The 20,674-nt window shown below is 42.7% G+C and overlaps 2 protein-coding genes across 4 annotated transcripts; both read left to right on the top strand.

Annotated features, from left to right (window-relative positions):
- Positions 1–8,590: 8,590 nt before the first annotated feature.
- Positions 8,591–12,406, top strand: LOC4337444 (pre-mRNA cleavage factor Im 25 kDa subunit 2). The gene is made up of 7 exons (XM_015778035.3): positions 8,591–8,969; positions 9,677–9,722; positions 9,876–9,969; positions 10,066–10,139; positions 10,832–10,918; positions 11,201–11,311; positions 11,909–12,406. The coding sequence occupies exons 1-7, from the start codon at positions 8,845–8,847 to the stop codon at positions 11,978–11,980; spliced, it is 609 nt and encodes a 202-aa protein (XP_015633521.1). The 5' UTR covers positions 8,591–8,844; the 3' UTR covers positions 11,981–12,406.
- A 739-nt stretch (positions 12,407–13,145) lies between these two features.
- LOC4337442 (DNA mismatch repair protein MSH3) lies at positions 13,146–20,196 on the top strand. Of its 3 annotated transcripts, none has more exons than XM_015777981.3 (14): positions 13,146–14,099; positions 14,517–14,711; positions 14,817–14,981; positions 15,278–15,376; positions 15,513–15,764; positions 16,370–16,621; positions 16,808–16,939; positions 17,100–17,360; positions 17,455–17,526; positions 18,221–18,370; positions 18,547–18,807; positions 18,950–19,044; positions 19,426–19,768; positions 19,857–20,196. In XM_015777981.3, exons 1-13 carry the CDS (start codon positions 13,197–13,199, stop codon positions 19,484–19,486), a joined length of 2,898 nt encoding a protein of 965 aa, XP_015633467.2. In that variant the 5' UTR covers positions 13,146–13,196; the 3' UTR covers positions 19,487–19,768; positions 19,857–20,196. The 3 variants fall into 3 exon arrangements, with proteins under 3 accessions (XP_015633467.2, XP_066165601.1, XP_015633466.2); XM_066309504.1 differs by having other exon boundaries at positions 18,896–19,044; XM_015777980.3 differs by having other exon boundaries at positions 18,547–19,044.
- The last annotated feature ends 478 nt before the right edge of the window (positions 20,197–20,674 follow it).

Raw genomic sequence — 20,674 nt, 5'->3', positions numbered from 1 at the left:
TCCTACGAGGAGTTCCTCCTTATCACGTGGTTGTCTCTATGTATGGTCATCTGCAACGCTGACACCATCCACCCATCCCTCAGCGAAAAAGAGAGAGAGAGAGAGAAGAGGATAGAGAAAGGGACGATGGCGCGGACTGGAAAATTCTATGTATACTCATAGACAACAAAAACAAAAATTAACTCAAAATTCTATGTATACTGGAGAAATATAAAAAAGACAATTTTCTGCGTGTATATAACTTGGGGGTAATTTTGATTCATATCCCTCAACCACAGACCGGGTATACGAAATCTATTAATTGCCAATACCGGTTCATTTTGCACCCCAAGCAGTTTCCAAAGTTGTCTTAGGTTGCTTAGTGGGGTCCATATGTCGGTGACATGGGAAAGAAAGAGGAGGGGGGGGGGGGGGGGGCATGTAGGACCCAGTGGCTGTTTCGCGCTGCAGCCCACGTTCGAAGAGTGCCTGATATGTGTAGGTCGTTGAGTGTGGAGACAACGAGCAGGTCGTGGAAGTGATCAAGGCGTACGTGTACGTGTGAGGATGGTGAGCAGAGGCAGCAGCAACTTGAGGAAGACGAAGAAGTTTGTGAAGGCGGCGTGTCCGGTGTCCGGTGTCGCCGTCTCATAGGTGATCTACACGGCCATGCACGTGCGTCCGACTGTCCAAGCTAAGCTTTGTAGTACGTACGTGCCATGTCTAACTGGTGTTCGATCGTTGTAGGCGGCTCGGGATCACGACGGAGGTGGTGGCGCGAGCGAAGACGTGGTGCGCGGCGTACGCGACGTACGATGGCGTCCAACACGGCGCGTTCGCTGTTCCAGGGGCGGGCCGGATCAAGTCCTGGTGCACCCCGTGCATCGGCACTGGGCGCGTGTCTCTCGCGCGCTGCGCGTTACAGCTACCGCCGCAGCGGCCTACGCGGCGCTATTTCCCGCGGCACGCTGTCCCCGCCGACCTCACGGCGCTCCTCGCACACGAGCTCACCCGTGGCATGCATGAACCTCGCCGTTGAATGTAGCCCCGGCGCCGTCGTTCGCCATGCTCAGCGTGTACGACGCGACGTACGCCACGCGCTCCCTTAGCTTCCGCTTCGGCGCGCGGCGCGCGCGCTGCCGCTCCTCCGGGCGTCCCTCGCCGCAGCGCGCGTGCCCGACCGCCACGCACCGTACGTGGCACCCTCTCCGTCCCCGACGTCTTCCGCGCTAGCTCCCGTGCAGACGTGCAGTGGCAGATAAAAAAAAAACAGAGATGTCTAAACAAACTAGATAAAACTACAATCCTCTCTCTCATCCATCTATAGTAAAAAAAAATTTAGCAGGGGCTTCATGGACTCTTGTGGTCTTCACGCTAGTAGTGGAGTCAGGGCTCGACACCCCACCGCTCCAATATTGGATATGCACTTGCTCCTAGGCACCTCGAGTAGTGTCGTCGCTGCAACCTGGGGCGAGGCACTGCCCTCAAGTAGAGATGGCAACGGGTGCATATCCATCGGGTTCCCCTGCCCCATACCCACACCCACGATGTCAAAATATTCCCACTTAAATACCCACACCCGTCGCGGGTACAAAATCGTCCCCATACCCACATCCATACAGGTAACGGGTACCCATACCCATATAATTGATTTGTAGCATTTATAGTTTTGTATTCTAATTAGCCATATTAGAGTTGTAAACCATTAATATTTTCCCTAGCAACAATGCTATTAATATTAGTGTTCAAAGGCGAGTAAAAAAAATTATACAACCACATTACATAATCAAGAAATCAAATAATAATTTCATATAACTAGTCTATAACAATACTTAAGATGTGAAAGGAGTTTTATGCTATGATTTAGTAGTCGTTGAGACTTATATTGCTAATAGTTTTAGGCTTAATCAACGAATTTTTTTACCCATGGGTTGGTGGGTACGGGTGGGTAAAGAACATACCCATACCCACGTACTCAATAGGTAAGAGTTTTCGCCCGTTAGTAGACCCATGGGTATAAGAGTTAAAATACGATTAGCTTCTAGTAGAATAAAAACCTGTCGGGTCTTGGGTTATGGGTCCCCATTGCCATCTCTACCCTCAAGTCTGCCCGCTTCTCTCCATGTCACGGCGCCACCATGTGGACCGACCAGCCGAGGCTGTTGGGGAGGTCGCCTGCACGCTGCCCAACCTTACCTACCGAATTGCACCCACCTCTTACTAGGACACTCCTCTCATTTCATCTAGCTCTCTACCGTTGCAATGTACGAATATTTTTTCTAGTTTATACTAAGTTATAAAAATGAGGGATAGATTGTTACCGAGGGACGCAATCTAAAACTCGAGCCTTATAGAAGGGACCAAAAGTAAACCTTTTTCGTGTTCAAAAGTCCAGGCGCCCAAGCGGCCTGCCTCGTAGAGGGTTTTGGGCCGAGAAGCTAATGTTCGGGCTGAGCAGAATATTTGATAAGGAGCCGGGGATTTGTCCCCTCGGGGAGGGGTATGCGGGTCTAGCCTAATCCACGCTCTCCATCCTCCTAACCGACGGCCACGATGGCCTCCGCCACTGGAACATTCCGGACTCCGGAGTAGATTTCATAAGCCTCAAGAAGCTCACGTACAGTGTAATGTAGCATACTGTACTTCGTATACAGGGCAGCGTATACGTACGTACGTGCCTTTATAAGGGGGCTCTTCCCCAAGGTAGATCTCTCGTCTCTCCTCTTGCATCTTCTTCCACACCGTCTCTGTCTCCTGCGCCGCGCCGCTCACCACCGCTCCACCGCCATGGCCTCCCATAGCAAGCGTGACAGGAACTGAGAATGCAGAGTTTTGAAAAGAAATTGTTCAGTTGAAGTTAAGTTCTGAGAAGAAGAGGAGATAAGGAGATGGACGGCCCATATTACACGATACCGGTTCACAGGAGAAGTTAATGAAGATCCAAGGGATCACACTGATCGAAGTAGTAGCTGTAGCTGTCCGTTGCCGTACTGTGCTACGTCATTTTTTGTGTGTGCTTGTAATGGCGTAAGAATATAAGCCGCTTCTGAATCTGAAGGATGTATCGAACAATTCAAACCCTAATTTTATCTACTCATTCTTGCGGCGCACAGTTCTTTCCTTTCCCTTTTATCTTTTCCAGATATGATCCCAATAGGTAGCTACATGGCTAAATTTCTCTGAATTTCTGTTGAATCAGGGCTCAAATCGGCCGGGTCTTGACAATCTGGTATCAGAGCAAGGCGATTCTTGGCCAGCTTCTGGATCTGGGTGGTGCTAAGCCGGTGAGGGTTGGAGGGACAAGTACCCTCTGTAAAATTCCGCAGCCAGGCTAAGGAGCTCAATCCAGAAGCAGAGTTGTGAGAAGAGCAATGAAGGTTGGGGAGGGCTTCGGTTTCTCTCTGTAAAATCCCCCACTTGTTGCTGCTCAAAGATGGCGAGGGGAAGAAATTTGGAACCTGTGTTGGAGGAGGCGGATCCGGCATGGGCTGGAGATGTAGGGGAGTTGAGGCAAGCTGTGGCAGAACTCCAGGAGAAGTTTGAGGAGGAGAACAAGGCGATCCATGAGCAGATTCAAAATCAAGCTATGCAGGCTCAAGTTCATCGAGATGAGATAATGCAATCCATGAAGATGATTCAGGAGATGTTGAGTTCTACGGCCAGTTGCTCTCGGAAGGAAGCTAAGGTGAAGCAGAGGTGGTAAAGATGCCGGGGGCTACTCAGTCCTCAACACAAAATCCTCAAAGAAGTGAAGGTATGATGATGTTTCCATCCACTCCAGGGAGGGTGGACTTAAGGGGAGTCACTTGTCCCATGACTCAACCCGATCTATTTACTACTGCTCACACTACTAGTATTGGTAGCCACATACCCCAAGTTCCCACTTTTACTGCCCCTGAGATCAATACATCAGTGTTCTTCCCAACTCATACCACTCCACCTCATACTAGTTTTGGAACTCAGTACTACCATCCAAATGCTCACATGATGAATTATCACAATTCCCCATACTTTTTCCCACAGTATGCTCCTTTCCAACCACCTTGGGTCTACACACAACCAGGGCCTTACACTTAGGTAGATAATCCACCACATGGGCAACATGATAATGTGACACATGAGCAACAAAGGCACAGAGGTAGGAATCAATATGCAGAGGAGGTGAAGAAAGGACCCAAGAAGTTTAATTTTCCTGAGTTCAATGGGGAACATCCTGAAGCTTGGATTAGAAAGGCAAACAAATATTTTGCACTTACTAAGACCCCTGAAGAAGAGAAGGTGCTAGTAGCTGAGGTATACATCACTAGTAAGGCTGATCAGTGGAGTGATAGCTATGACATTCCTACTGAAACCCTATCTTGGCCAGAATTCTGCACTATAGTTTGTAAGAGGTTTGCTGCTAAGTCTAAGGTGGAGATAATTGACATCTTCAGAAACCTAAAGCAATATGGATCTGTGGAGTCCTATATTGACAAGTTTGAAGAGATTGTGCCATTGGTCAAGAGAAATAATTCCAGCTTGAATGAGGAGTATTTCCTGGATTATTTCATCTCTGGGTTAAAAGATCATATTAAGAGGCCACTCAAATCCATGGGAATTCATTTGTTAGTGCAAGCTTATGAGCATGCTAGGAATTATGACAGTGGACCTTAGTTCAGTAAAGGCAGCAGTGGACTGCAAAAACCTGAGAAGAAGGGTGAATGGGTTGGAAATAAAAAGGGAAAGGATGATAAAAATGAGACTGGTGGAAAAATTAAGTGGAATGGCAAATGCTTTAGATGCCAAGAACCTTGGGTTCCTGGGCATGGGAAAGTGTGTAAGGCCAACAAGCAGGTGTATCTGGTGACTATGGAGGAGGAAGAAACTGAAAATGAAGGAGGATATGGTGAAATTGTTGACACTGAAGCTAAATTCGATACACCACCTGACAGCCCAAGAAACAAAATCAAAAAAGGAGAAGAAAAGGAGTAAGCTATGCATCCTATCGGTGAAGGAGATATGGGAGCCACAACCTTGACCTTAAAGGTCAGAATTGGCAAGGTGACAGCCACAGCCTTGGTGGATAGTGGCAACACTACTACATTCATTACACCATCCTTGGTGAGAAGGGCTAATCTGGAGATAGAAAACTATGAACCAATTCCAGTGAAGGTAGCTAATGGGGAAATTTTGTATACAAGGGCACATTGTCCTCAACATGCATACCATATCCAAGAGGAAGAATTTGCATCTACATTCAGGGTGTTGGAAATCAGAGGATATGACATCATCTTTGGATGTGATTGGATTCACCAGTTCAGCCCTGTATCTCTTAATCTTAAAACTAAAGAGTTGACTATGAGTAAGGATGGACACACCTTGGTGCTCTCAGATGTGTCAGTTCCTGTAAGGAATTTCTTGATTAGCATGCACAAGCTGGAGAAATGGGTAGATCAAGGAATGGCTGGAACAGTATTGCACTTAAAACCAGTTCAGGAGGATGAAGGGAGAAAAGGGGAAACTCCTGAAGAGGTTAATGAGGTGCTTAAGGAGTATGGTGATGTATTTAAGGAGCCAAAACAATTACCTCCTGCTAGGGACTGTGATCACACAATACCATTGATCCCTGGAGCTAAACCAGTGAATGTGAGACCTTACCGTCTACCTCATCATCAGAAAAATGCAATGGAGGAATTCATGAAGCAGTTGATTACTTCCAATACTATCCAACCCAGTATGAGTCCTTACTCCTCACCAGCCATTTTAGTGAAGAAGAACGATGGGTCTTGGAGGATGTGCATTGATTACAGACAATTGAACTCTAACACTATAAAAAATAAGTACCCAATTCCAGTAATTGAGGACTTACTTGATGAGCTCCAGGGGGCCAAGTATTTCTCTAAGATTGATTTGAGGTCGGGGTATCACCAAATCAGGATGAAGGTAAATGACATACCCAAAACTGCATTCAGGGCCTGTTCACTTTGATGACATTTTCAACCTTACCAAGTTTTGGTAAAGTTGCTAAAAAAATGGCTACATTAGTTTGCTGCCAAATTTTGGTAACTATATAAGAAATCCTGCCAAAATTTTGGCAAGTTACCAAGCATTGCTAAAATTTGGTAAGTTTTTTTTTGCATCAAAGTGAACAGGCCCTCAGTACACATGTGGGGCACTTTGAATTTGTGGTCATGCCATTCAGGCTTACTAATGCACCAGCTATATTCCAGGCCCTAATGAACAAAATAATGTGAAGTACCAGGTAAAAAAAATAATGTTAAGTAGCTCAAAAGAATAGGAGGCTAACCCTATGATGTAGTATTATATATTCCCATGGAAGTGAAGTTAAAACACGCCTAACAAAGATGTGTGTTGATTACTTGATTGCTTCCATGAAACACGACCTAGCATAATAAATTTCTAATTGAGGCTGGTAATTCAACTTAAACAAAGTTGCCCTTGACATAGAAAGATATAAATAAACATGCAGTATTCCATACCAAGAAAAAAAATTACAGGACCATTATCATATAAGCTAAAATCATTGAAAACATGATAGACAGTAGCAACTTGATCATAGGGGAAGCAAAAGAAACAATGGTGCGTGCTGAGTTTGACGTCCCAGAGCTGTTATATTTAACTAGAATTTCTTCTCTCTTTTTTAACTCTTCTCGTGTTTTTGCTAAAGCTTCTTGGAGTGGCATGTTGTACATATGGCTGTGGACTGTAATGTCACAAGTTTTCTTATTCGGCACCAGGTAGAAGAATCCACCCTTTAAACGACGATCCTTGTAACGGCTGAGCTTCTCGTTAATGATATCTATCAAGTGATTCATACTGCGTCTATGTTTCTTATAGACCGTCCATGTAAGCATGGCTAATCCCTTAAGCATATTATGGTAAACCACCGCTATTCTTTTTTGCACTAACAAGGATACTTCACGGTCTAATGACGTCGTTTTAGCCATAGTATAACCTTCACTGCAAATCCAGGTACCACGCTCATCTCGGAGACATAACCGAAAATTCTTTTTCCCAACCTTGAAACCAGTCTTCCTTCGTCCTTTCCTAAAAGATTAAAAAAAATCTCTAAGAAAAGGAAAGAGACTCTAGTTGCATCCATCACTCCATTTAAAAAGACATTTGCATCTTCATATACAAGAAAATGACAACCACTCCAGATTTAATTTTTCAAAACTTTAACCACCAAATAGCTCTCAAAAGATTATGTTTATAAAAGTAAAAATTACATGGGTATAATTTTCGTTACAAGTACTTTTACAATACAACAATGTGCTGTAAGTTATCGATATATTCTAATAAAAAATAGTAATCCAAGGTACATGTAACTATTTTGTACATATTATGCAATCTCAATTATTTTGTACATATTATGCAACTTAATTTTCCGCAGCAACGTAGCGGGGTATTCATTTTGTTTGCTTTCAAGTACATCAAAATTTGTTTTGTGGAGTGACAATTGCAATCATATTCTGCATATATAGTAATCTATCCGTTTTATATTATAAGGCGGTTGACTTTTTTTTCCCTAATCAAACTTTGTTAAGTTTGACCAAGTTTATAAAAAAACAGTAACATCTAAAATATCAAATTAGTTCCATTTAATCTAACATTGAATATATTTTAACAATATGTTTGTTTTGGGTTGAAAATACTATAATATTTTTTCTATAATCTTGATCAAACTTAGAGATATTTGACTGGTTAAAAAAAATCAAATGGCTTATGATATAAAACAGAAGGAATATTTTTCAAGTCCAAAAGAAAAATTCTACTATACTATTGTTATTTATTATTAGTATCTTTCAAACCTAAAAAAAGTGTGCAACACGAGGAACTGGCCATTACGTACCTTGAACATATATATGCCTTGAATTAATACACGTTATATGATTTGTGCCGGCCCCCATCGGTGCACTTATTCAACGAACAAGAGAAACGACATATTTGTAAAAAAAAATTGTGAACAAAATTTTTATATACATGTTCTTAGCGATCTAAAATTATTAAAGGATAAAAAATAAACTTCGATAAAAAAACCTCTAAATTTAACTTCAAATTTAAAGTTGTTAATTCAATTTTTGACTGATAAGTATAAGCGAAAAGATGATACCATACATGTTTTTTTGAAAAAAAAGATGAGATGAGCATATAATTATAGTACATACATACCTGAAGCTGCGGCAGGTACAATCATTGTCCATTGGCTAGCAGAGTCGCGGGTGCTGCAAAATTGTCGTCTCTGTTAATCGCGCGGATGCCAATGATTTTCATGGATCAACCGAGCACATAAGCCACATATGTTATATATACACGTAGTATTATACCTTGATAACGTCGAAGTGGGTATGGTTGGAGTAGGCAGTGTTGTATTTGGATACAGTATAGGTGTATCCGTGTATGTGTGGAAAAAAAACGAAAAAAAAAACGAAGTACTTGAGAGCGTGCCGGTGAGGCAATGGACTTTGTATTTATACCTCAGCGACACCTTTACCTTCGAGATGGACCCGATCGGACGGCTACGATCAGCCGCACCCCGCGTCTCACCACCCAAATACCCAACACACAGGCTACGCTATAAACGCAGGCAAAAGCGACCGAACCAAAACCCAAACGCGAGCCGAGCCTGGTCGAGACGCTTCTCAACGCCACGCCCCCTCACCTAACCGGGCCGACGACCCAAGGGCCCAAGCACCAGCCACCCTCTCTCTCTCTCTCTCTCTCTCTCTCTCTCTCTCCTCTCCGCCGCCGCCACCCCGCCGCCTCCCTCCTCCGGCGACCGCCGCGGGCAGAGCGCGACAAGAGGGAGGGAGGAGAGCTCGCCCGAGGTGGGGGCAGGGAGCGCGAGGAGAGGGTGAGGGGAAGATGGTGAGCTCTTCGTCGCCGGTGGTGAACGTGTACCCGCTCGCCAACTACACGTTCGGCACCAAGGAGCCCAAGATGGAGAAGGACACCTCCGTCGCCGACCGCCTCGCCCGCATGAAGGTCAAGTAAGTGTCCCCGCCCCCAAACCCCTCCCTGATCTGACGCTAGGTTTCTTCTTCTCCCCGGAACCCTAAACCCTAGAGCTCAGATCATGCCCGCTTTTTTCCCCCCTTCGGTTTGAACAGGTCCAAGGTCTGCTTAAATTAGATAGTACTGAAACAGGAGTGTATTAGGCATTTTTTTTGTGAACTATGCTTGCTTAAGCCGTTACATTTTAACTGGGATTTAAGACTAAACACTTGTGTTCTGACTGTTTATGCCACCCTAGTGTTCAGATGGTCATCGTGGGCACTTATTTTGATCCGTATGTTGATATGGGAAATTGTTTTAGTTACATGGCTTATAATGGTGGGTGATTCGTTGGGTGTTGACTTGAATTATAGCTAAAATGCCACGACCATCTATTTATTTGCTCATGTATTTTTCCTCTCACGCTGTTGATCTAGCTGCCAAGCACTATGTCATGAATAGTTTTACAAGATAATTTACGTTTGTCAGAAGAATACCCGGAATGTCAAGCCAAAATAGTATGACACTGGAATTTTTTTTCTGTTTCTTCAGTTGATTGCGATGCATTGTTGTGTTAATTACATATATCTACTTTGTTTCCGATGTAACTTATGAACAGCTAGGCTCCTTCCTCAGTATATTCCTTTCTAAGATTATCTGTCCAATAATGCAAGTTAATTACAAGTTGCTTCTGTAATGACAGCTACATGAAAGAAGGAATGCGGACCAGTGTTGAAGCAATCCTATTGGTGTGTTTATACTTTCTTCACATTATTTATGTACACAATTTTGTGTTTGAAATATCCAACAGTTGTCAAATTTTGTGTAGTTATTACTACTAGTCCATATAAACTGCAGTGTGTCAAACAAACTGAAATCTTTGCTTGCATTGTCCTAAATAGGTGCAAGAACACAACCATCCCCACATACTGCTGTTGCAAATTGGTAATACATTTTGCAAGCTTCCTGGTGGACGTTTGAAGCCTGGAGAAAATGGTGTGTTATGTATAGCTCTTTTTTAAACCCTGTCAGTTTCTTCATAAATTGTAATATAATGTATTTAGCTGTTGGTTCTGCTACTGGAATTTGCAGAAATTGAGGGTCTGAAAAGAAAGTTATGCAGTAAGCTTGCAGTGAACTCGCCTTCCTTTCCACCTAACTGGCAGGTAATGAGCTCAAGAGAAATTTAGATGCAACTCCTTTGAATTTAAGTTATATCTGGTGACATTTTGCATGTGATTCATAGTTAATCCGGTATTAATGAAGGTTATCCACATGGCGTCCTAAATTTCATAGCTATTTCTGATTTGTATCGGTTGCCTTAATATTGATCTAGAAGAAAGAGAAAACTCAACTGTTGTTTCGGCAATCCTTTACCTATTGATTTGCAATATCTGTATTATTTGTTACTCATTTCTTATTTCAGGCACACATATTAGAATGTTACTGAGTTTATGTGTGTCATATTGTGGCATAGGTGATTATGTGCACAAAGTTGTAATCTGAAGCTTCAATGGTCAGCTCATTGTCTTGTATACCTCTTAGTCACAGGGCTAGTTTTCTTTATGTATGCCCTTTGTTTTTATGTGCCATTCAAGTACATGTGTAGGTTATGGTATGGTTTGCTGGACCTGGAATTTTTTGGAGAATTGTTGCTGATGATTTTTCACTAGATATAAAACGTGCAGATTCAGAATGAACTTTTAACTTATTCATGCTTGCCACTCTTTATAGTTATTTCCTTATCGTGTTTTGTATTCAATCATGTTGATAATGGTTTTATTGAATGCCTTTAAAGATGGATCTTGTGTAGTTTAAATTATATCCAATCTGATAAAGGTGTAAACATTGTTTCCAGGTTGGAGAGTGTGTTGCTGTATGGTGGAGGCCAAACTTTGAGACTGTGATGTATCCTTACTGCCCTCCACATATAACCAAGCCCAAGGTACATTCTTGCTTCAAAAGGCTTTTTTTCTTAGGGCCTGTTTGGCAGGGCTCCAACTCCTAAAATAACTCCAGGAGTGGAGCTGTGGAGTGGCCCGAACCTAGCTCCACCCATCTAGTATATTTTTTCAGATTACTCCAGCCCGCTCCACTCCCTTTTTAGGTGGAGCTGAAACCGTTTGGTTGGGCCCCAGCTCCATGAGAGGTGGAGCTGGAGCGCTGCCAATCAGGCCCTTATAACTTAGTGAAATCAGAAAATCTAAATGTGCATTGTGGTGAACAGGAGTGCAAGAAGCTTTTCATTGTTCACCTATCTGAAAGAGAGTATTTTGCTGTTCCGAGGAACCTGAAGCTGCTTGCTGTTCCACTGTTTGAACTCTATGACAACGTTCAGGTAATCTAACTCATCCTATAGTACAATTAGAATTCTTGAAGTTTGAGAATATTTTTCCCATCTGTGAGGCGTTATGAACTATGTACCAGTGGTTATAGTTTCTTTCTGTTTCATTAGGAAGCATTTCCATATTATCAATTTGATTTTGCTTCATTCTTTCTTTTTTCTATTTCCACTTAAAATCATACTTACACAGAAGGGAAGGATCCCTATATTAAGTTGGTTTCTAAAAGAAAGGATCCATCTCTTGTATTTAGATTACTTCCCTGATCTTCGTCTTGTTTGGTGTCATTGACAGGGCCTTAGTTGTCACATAATCACTTATCTTTAACGAGGCAACATGATTAGGACATCTTACAAACAGAATTTCCAAGTTTGATAAAAATAGATTGGTGTTACACAAAATCTAGGTTCAATCATAATGTGCCACATTAGCTTTTGTAAGAACAATTTTGTATGTATAGCCTTTCCTTTGTAGGCCATCACTTCTGCACAGAGTTTGCTTATTCTTCTGATGCAGTTTTTTTTGTGTCTTATGTTGTGCTTATTCTTCAATTACTTTGCTACTGTTGCTGAAATTTCTTTGTGTGGATGCAGCGATATGGGCCAGTCATTTCCACCATTCCGCAGCAGCTGTCTAGGTTCCAGTTCAACATGGTTAGCTCGTGAAGGTGATGAGAGATGGAGATTAGTGTGCACTAGGCTCTATTTGATGGGATCTTCAACGGGCTGAACTACCTAATCGACTTGGCATGACTAATTTGTTCTATCACAGAGAATTTCCATGAATTAGCTTGGGAAAAATATTCTGGATCCATCGTTGGACTGTTAGCTGGACATGCATTTCGACTGTATTTTGTTGGATTGTTTTGTATCACATCGCAAAGCTGGTGCCTGGTGTATTTTTAGATGATCTTTTGTTGGCTCTGCACGCTAATTGTTGGTGTACATGGCTCTGTATGCTTACTGCCTTGATGTTGTATGCTGTAGCTGTAACTCTTCAGGCTGCCTAGCTTTTTTTTCTAGCCAGGAACTCCCCCTCTTAACTGTAAAAATGCTTTGGATTTAAGACAACATAGAGAGGATTAAGCTTTTTACAGTGTTCCATCACATGCAAATTATCGTGCGTCTGTATGTGGCATGCTTGTCAGTTGTCACTAAAAACTTTGCGGCTGAATGCAAATGCTTCACCTAGCAGCATCACTAAACGCGGACTAATAGCGCTACTATTGTGTAGTTCATCTTGCGGAAACAACACAGTACGTGGTGCTCATAATAGGCGGCAATTCAGGGGTTTCCAATCTTGGGGTAACAACAACACATTGCGTAGTGCTAATAATAAGCGGCAATTTTGGGTTGAAAGATCGACTCGGTATTCTTAAAAAAAAAGAGAGGAAGCAGAACTAAGTCAAGATGATATGGGTCGCCCCTTCTTTTTGCGCCAAAGAGTCTCAGTGAGATGGAGCATTGTGTAGTGCTCATAAAAAGCGGCAATTTTGGGTTGAAAGATAAGAGTCTCAGCAAGATGGTGGATTTCGTGAAATTCGATCACTCTTTGAACAAAATCCGATACAAGCCAAGTGGTTCGGACTTAGCTTCGGTACAATTCCGAAATTTGGATGACGAAATTCGAACAAATTTTGTTGCGATCAAAGCCAAGTGGTTTGGTAGAGCTCCGAAATTTGGATGACGAAATTTGAATAAACTTCCTTTTTGAATCGGAAAACTCGAACAATCTTGTGAACAGTGGGCCAGTGGCTCACCGCCCACTTCACCGGTTTCCGGCGTCCGGCGCGGCGCCTGCAGAAGAGCCCCTCGAAAACCCCTACCCCCCATAGCTGCCCACGTCCCCCCGTTTCCCGCGCCCACCTCCACCGCCATCGCCATGGGCAAGCCGAAGCAGCAAGTGCTCTCCCGCTTCTTCTCCCCCAAGCCGCGGCCCTCCGCCCCCGCCACCGCCGACGATCCGCCGCCTCCGCCTAGACCTCCCGCCGAGCCGCCCGTCGCCGCCGTCGTCTCCTTCTCGCCCGCCAAGCGCGCGCGCGCCCTCTCCGTCTCCCCCAAAACCACCGCCAAAAGGGCCAAGCCCTCCCCTCCCCCTTCCGACTACGTTCGCCGCAGGCTGCTCGAACCGCCCCGGCCGCCCCCGCCCGCCGCTTTGAACCCTAGCGGCAAAGGCTACACCCCGCTGGAGCAGCAGGTGGTCGACCTCAAGGCGCGCCACCCCGACGTCCTCCTCATGGTCGAGGTCGGTTACCGCTTCCGCTTCTTCGGCGAGGACGCCGCCGTCGCCGCCTCCGTGCTCGGCATCATCGCCCACCCCGACCACAGCTTCCTCACCGCCAGCATCCCTACCTTCCGCTTGGGCTTCCACGTCCGCCGCCTCGTCGCCGCGGGGCACAAGGTTGGCGTCGTCCGCCAGACCGAGACGGCGGCGATCAAGGCGGCGCACGGCGGGGGCGCGGCCGGCACGCCCTTCGCGCGCGGGCTCTCGGCGGTGTACACGCGCGCCACTATCGAGGCCGCGGCCGGGGAGCTGGAGGGCGGCGGCGCGCCCGACGAGGGGAGCAGGTACCTCGTGTGCGTGGTGGACAAGGAGGTGGACGCCATGGGGACGGAGGGGTTCGAGGTGAAGATCGGGGTGGTGGCCATCGAGGTTTCGACCGGTGAGGTTGTGCACGGCGAGTTCATGGACGGAGTCTCGAGGAATGGCCTTGAGGCCGTGCTGCTTGGCTTGGCGCCCGTTGAGGTCATCCTCGGGACTCCAATATCCTCTGCCACGGAAAAGGTATACCTGTGCGGTTTGTGATGTGCGAATTGTAGGCTACCTGATTTGTTATAATCTGCAAGTAATTCCAGGTTGTAACTTACCTGGTCTGTTTTCTCAGCTATTGTAGTTGTTCTAAATGGAAACTTATTTAGGATTGTTGGTGGAAAGACTCACAGTCATCTGGGTAGTTTGGCAGCAATAGTTCGGCATTTTAAAATTTCTCAGCAAAAAAAGAATGATTGCTTGTTGACTCTGCCAAATTAAGTTCTAGCAAATTATTCCTATAGTGAACTTTGGAAGGGTTATTTGCCTTACAGTTTAATGAGTTCCCCCCAGAATTGTTTAAAGTTCTTACAATCTGTGTGAAAGTTCCTTCCTGTTTTGATGTGCTTGAGACCCCTCTGTTTGATTTGTTCTGTTCTACATGTTGTCCAGCTGATGGTGGCATATGCCGGGCCTACCTCTAATGTCCGGGTTGAGCGCACCTCGCGTCTTTGTTTTAGTGAGGGTGGTGCTTTAGCTGAACTGCTCTCTTTGTTTGAGAAGTCTGGGGTTGATGCTCCAACTGTTGAGAATGGCAGACATTTGATGGAGATGAACGAGGAGAACAATAATCCTCGTGGGATTGAGGTACCGTTAAGTTCTTCTGAACTCACTGTCATCGCACCTTATGATTGGGTCTCCATATGTAGTTTAGTAAGTTCCAATTTCTTTTTTTCTTTTTGGTTCAAGCAGGGTATCATGGCTATGCCAGAACTAGTTATCCATGCACTGGCCTTGAGTGTTCGCTATCTCAAGGGTTTTGGTATGGACAGGATAATCTGCTTTGGTTCTTCATTTCAGCCATTTACAGCTAACACTGAAATGTCTCTGTCAGCAAATACTCTTCAACAACTTGAGGTAGACTTTTATACAACACCGCCAAAGTAAATTTTTTGTTTGCATATATATGACCTTCTGTTTATTTACTCTGCACTGTCTGTAAGTCTCATCTTGAATCCTAACTATATGGAAGAAAGTGCATCCTATCATTAAATAATATATATATATATATATTATTTAATATGAGACTTACAGTTGGCTTTTCTTAGAAACACATGGATCACGTCAACTTTTTGTTTTTATGACCTATGTTCTTAATACACTTTTCCACTCCATTCTTCCATATATGAAAGTAACACCTGGAGTGCTTTCAGGTATTGAAGAACCACTCAGATGGTTCATTGGATGGATCATTGTTCCAAACTATGAACAACACATGTACAGCTTTTGGATCCAGATTGTTTAGACACTGGGTAAGACTCTGTAACCTGGTCATGGAATGAATATTAATCCATGATGCATCATATCACTATGAAAAGTGATAACTAGACAGCTATTGTTTATCTTGACTATTGTCTTAAAGGTCTTTGGTTGTGACATTTCTTGCAGCTGACTCACCCTTTATGTGATAGAAATCAAATATGTACTCGTCATGACGCGGTCTCTGAGATCTCTGAATCAATTGGATCACAACAATATTCAACTAACAATCTCCAGGATGAAGTGGACATGTCTTGCTCATCTTCTGTGAGAAGTGATCTGAGCACCATTCTTTCATCCGTTTTGAGAATGCTGGCAGGAACTCTTGATATACAAAGAGGAATAACAAGGATTTTCCACTGCAAAGCCACAGCGAAAGAGGTCAAATATTTATTATTCCTTTTCGGTTCTAGACTTCTAGTTAATTTGATAATGACACCTAATTATGCTAGTTTATTTCATTAAACTGACATTATACAGCATGAATATCCTGCTTAGACTAATCCCTTTTTTTTATTATACTCTCTGTTCAGACTGTACATTTTTATTATTTACTGTCCAAATATTCCCATGATTTCAATTCAATATTCATGTAATCAGGGTACTTCAAATGATACTCCCTTCGGGCTGATAATACTTGTCGTTTTAGACAAGGATGAGGTCAAATTTTAGAATCTTTGATTATGAATCATTTTTAAAATATTTGTCTTTCAAATATGGTGACTACATGTATAGATTAGTCTTAAAAAGTACTTTAATAAAATCATATATTTGTTAACATTTTTATACATATTATAATGGAAAATAATGGTCAAAGTTGTTTTTTGGAGACCGTGCCCTTGTCCAAAAGACCAAAACAACAAGTATTATCAACCCGGAGGGAGTAAATGTTATGCTGCTGAAAAATTATGGCTTGGTTCTTATGCCAATAGTTGACTGGTGCATTCTGTTCTTGACGCCTGATTGCCTATAGTTTTGTATTGTAGTTTGTTGGGGTCGTCCAAGCTATCCTGACGGCTGGAAAGCAACTGCAGAAGCTTGTTCTTGAGGATACAGACACCATGTCTTCTCAGCATAGAACTGTGCACTCTCCTTTGTTGAGAAGGCTAATAAATACGGCTTCATCATGTACTGTCCTGGCTAATGCTGCGACACTTGTGTCTTGTCTTAACAAAGATGCTGCTGATCAAGGAGATATGCTAAACTTATTCATTGCATCTGTTGATCAGTTCCCAGAGGTATAACCTTCTCTTTTAGGGCTTGTTTGGTTAATCCCCATGAGGGAGGGAATTGGAGGGGATTAATTCCACACCCCTTCAATTCCCTTGTGGGAGGGATTAACTGAACAAAGCCTTAATGGAATGATCTTGTTATTCCCTAGTTTTTATGATGCATCGTCTTCATATTTGAAAAAAAAATTATAGGTTGCAGAGGGTCATGCAACTGTTGAAATGGCCAAGCAGAAATTGGAGCTGTTAATTACTGAGTATCGAAAGCAGCTTGGTGTGCGCAACTTGGAGTTTAAAACAGTAGCTGGGACAACTCATTTGATTGAAGTTAAGTCGCTTAATTGAATTCAGTTAACTTCTAACTATTGTTAATTGCAGTTCCAAGTAGCAAATGATGTCCATGAGAAAAGTAGCACAGAGCAAAATATTTTACAGTTTTGTTATACGATTAATATTACCATCATCATGTCATATCTTGTGCCTGCAGCTACCGGTGGATAGAAAGGTACCTTCAAGTTGGATGAAAGTAAACAGCACCAAGAAAACAATTAGATACCACACTCCGGAAGTCTCGAAAAACTTGGAGAATTTATTGCTGGCTAAGGAAAAGCTAGCAGTTATCTGCAGGACAACATGGAATAACTTCCTCATGGATTTCGGCAGATACTATGCGCAGTTTCAAGCAACTGTTAAATCTCTTGCCACTCTGGACTGCTTATACTCGCTTGCCACTCTCGCAAAACAAAATGTAATAGACTGTTCTTAACCCTTTTGTGCTCATCTTTTTACATTCACTTTGTTCCAACAGTACATTGCTAAACAACCAATATTCCATCTGCCAGAAATATGTACGACCAAATTTTGTTCGTGAGAATGAAGCAAGTCAGATTCACATAAAAGATGGCCGCCATCCGGTTAGTTTTGGATCACTTCCCACTCCATTCCTAATATGAATGCAACTTCAGTTTTTAACAGGCAAATCACAAACAGTATCATTGCATTCCTTTTATTAGTTGTAATACAGTACTGCCTCACAAGTTTTGCATCCCTAAGAAAACAAATAGAAGAACCTGAAAATTTGAGATACTCATACTGCAGTTGAGGGGATTAGTTCTATTGGTCAATTTTAATTACTCCTTCCTTTTGGCTGTACATCTACCGTGCTTTGGGCATTTTGGTCTTTTCAAATATTTAGGTACCTAGGTTTTGTAAGGGAAGTCGTGTGTACAGATTTGTCACGAAAAGTACTTTCGTAATATTTCAATTTGATCGGGTTTTTGGCCACTGGTGGTCAAAGTTGTTTTTCCAAGGCCATACCATTGTTCAACACGTTATTATATCTGGCCTGAGTAGAGTAGTTGCATGAAATTGCATGCATGTTTCAACTTTAAGAGCTATAAAGAATAGTGTCATGATAACTGCATGCTTTCTTGAAAGCTTAGATTTTACCTACAATTATTTCAGGTGGTCAATATGAAAATAATATTCTACTGTGCCACGGACACTATTTCCAATACTACTGGCAGATCACACACGGTCATGCATACTTCATGTGAAGCATTTAGTTTATGTTGACAATGTTTGTATTTCTATGCTGTTGGTTTTTAGGTTCTGGAGTCCCTACTTGGAGTCAATTTTGTTCCAAATGATACCGAGCTTCATGCAAATAGTGAGTACTGCCAGATTGTTACAGGACCAAACATGGGAGGAAAGAGTTGCTATATTCGTCAAGTTGCTCTAATTACATTGATGGCCCAGGTATAAATATTGTCTCACACTTGTAGTTCACTCATGTTAACATGTTCTGGATGTATAACATAGTTACTGCAAACTTAGTTGTTGGGCTTAGGACCTGAGGAAGTAAGGGTTTACTTTGTTGTTATCTTACCCTGACTCTGAGATTATCCTAACACTTGGTACACTGATTTCCTTAGGTTGGTTCCTTCGTACCAGCTTCATCAGCAACATTGCATGCTGTTGATGGAATTTATACTCGAATGGGCGCGTCCGATAGTATTCAGCATGGAACAAGTACCTTTTATGAGGAGTTGAGTGAAGCTTCCAACATATTGCATAACTGCTCATCTCGGTCACTAGTTATCATCGATGAGCTTGGTCGTGGTACAAGCACACATGATGGTGTTGCTATAGCTTATGCTACATTACACTATCTTCTGAAAGAGAAGAAATGCATGGTAATTTTTGTCACTCATTATCCAAAGATTCTTAATATTCTGAGAGAATTTGAAGGTTCTGTCGGTGCATACCATGTCTCATATCTAGCAACACGGAAACTGTTGGAAGTAGCTGATAGACAGATGGTGATTAACAACACAGAGACAAAGGATCTTGGTGAAATCACTTTCTTATATAAACTTGTTGCTGGAGCTTCAGACAGAAGCTTCGGTCTTAATGTTGCGCTGCTTGCACAGGTTAGTTTTAAGTTGTCATGTCTTTTTGTTTCTATATTTCTAGTTTGGTCCAAATTTGATTAGTTATTAAGACATGTGCTTAATACCATGACTTGCAAGTGACCACCTTTCTTCCCTTGTACTCTAGACTGATTGTAGAATAACGACATACATTCTTCAGTTTGCTTGTTGCTGTCTATATAGGGAATAGGTTCTAGTTTTGGGTTCATTGTTTTAGTACAGGAAATAAGTCCTCTGTTTTCTTCAATGACGATGCATGTTGTGGTTAATTTTTGAAGTACCCTTCCTCCTTTGCAAGCTGAGTTACAGTTTGAAGTGAAACAGTGCTTATGATCTCCTTGTTTTTGTTACTTGTTTGCTGATATGTGTTCCTATTTGCAGCTTCCATCTAGCTGTATTGAGCGCGCTTCAGTCATGGCAGCCAAACTTCAACAGGAGTTAAGTGAGCGTGAGAAAAATAAGTTTTGTAGGCTAATGGACGTTCCACGGGAAAGCTCTCCGAAAGAGCTTTGTGCACAGCCTTATCAAGGGCTGGCTGAAGCATGCCACAGGATACTATTTAACGTTACATCTGCTCAAAGTAATGACGAGTTAACGGATACACTATCTTCTTTAAGGGAAGCCAGGGAAATTGCCTTGAAGGCAATAAAAGGCTGGTGATCATGTTCTTCGAAGCAGTGGATACTTCACCACTGGTTTCCTTTTGTTTTTTTGAAGGGATCAGGTATTGATGCTGTTCCATTCTGTTCAGGTATTGCTTCGTTCTAGCTACTAGTTTCTAATGTAGTGCCTTGACTGATCTTTGCATGAAGGTGGCATCTTCTGATAATCTACTAAAAATTTATCGAAGATGATTTTGGGACTAATGTTATTTATCGAAGACGATTTTGGGACTAATGTTAGCCATTGTGCTAATGGCAGCAGTGTAGACTGTAAAATATAGTGGATCTGGAAGGTGGAGGACCTTGAAGTTAAAGCCAACTCTATGGAAGAGCAAGTAACTTATTGTAAATCTGTAGTTACAGCATCAGTTGATGTATCCAGACTTGTCCAAACCATATTAAAGCTTTGCCTCCATTTTGAAGTGTAGATGCAGAAATGAGATGCATCTCTTATATCCTATTCCTCAGTGAAATATCCCTGTGTTTCTAATTTGTGTCTATTTGTGATAATCCTGGAACTTCAAAATGCTGTCCTCCGTCTTGATATTTTCGATTTGAATTTGGACTGATCTATCTTTTTTTTAAAAAAAAGTTACACTAATCTATCTACTGGAGTACTTCAGCAACATTTTCTAAAAGGAAAGAAAGGAGGATGCTGAACGCAGCACAGCAACATTTTCTAAAAGGAAAGAAAGGAGGATGCTGAACGCAGCACATCCTGAAGGCGTACTTAAGAAAGGCCAGCCCAGCCCAGCAGGGGCGCCGGCCCATTCATCCACTTGGGGGCGTACCATCGGTCCATCGCACGTGAGAGGAGAGGAATATCCCGTAAAATCCGAAGAGAAGGAATCCTCCTACTACACAAATTTCATATTTTTTTAGATTTTCTTTGTTTGAGAAAGTTTCAGGTGGCAGAGTCACGAATGCATCATCGCTCTCCTGCCCTGCCTCGTCTCCTCCGCTCAGCT

This window comes from Oryza sativa, chromosome 4, assembly GCF_034140825.1.
Source record: "Oryza sativa Japonica Group chromosome 4, ASM3414082v1".
NCBI lineage: Eukaryota > Viridiplantae > Streptophyta > Magnoliopsida > Poales > Poaceae > Oryza > Oryza sativa.
The sequence above is the reverse complement of the archived record's forward strand: the minus strand, read 5'-3'. Positions and strand labels throughout refer to the sequence as shown.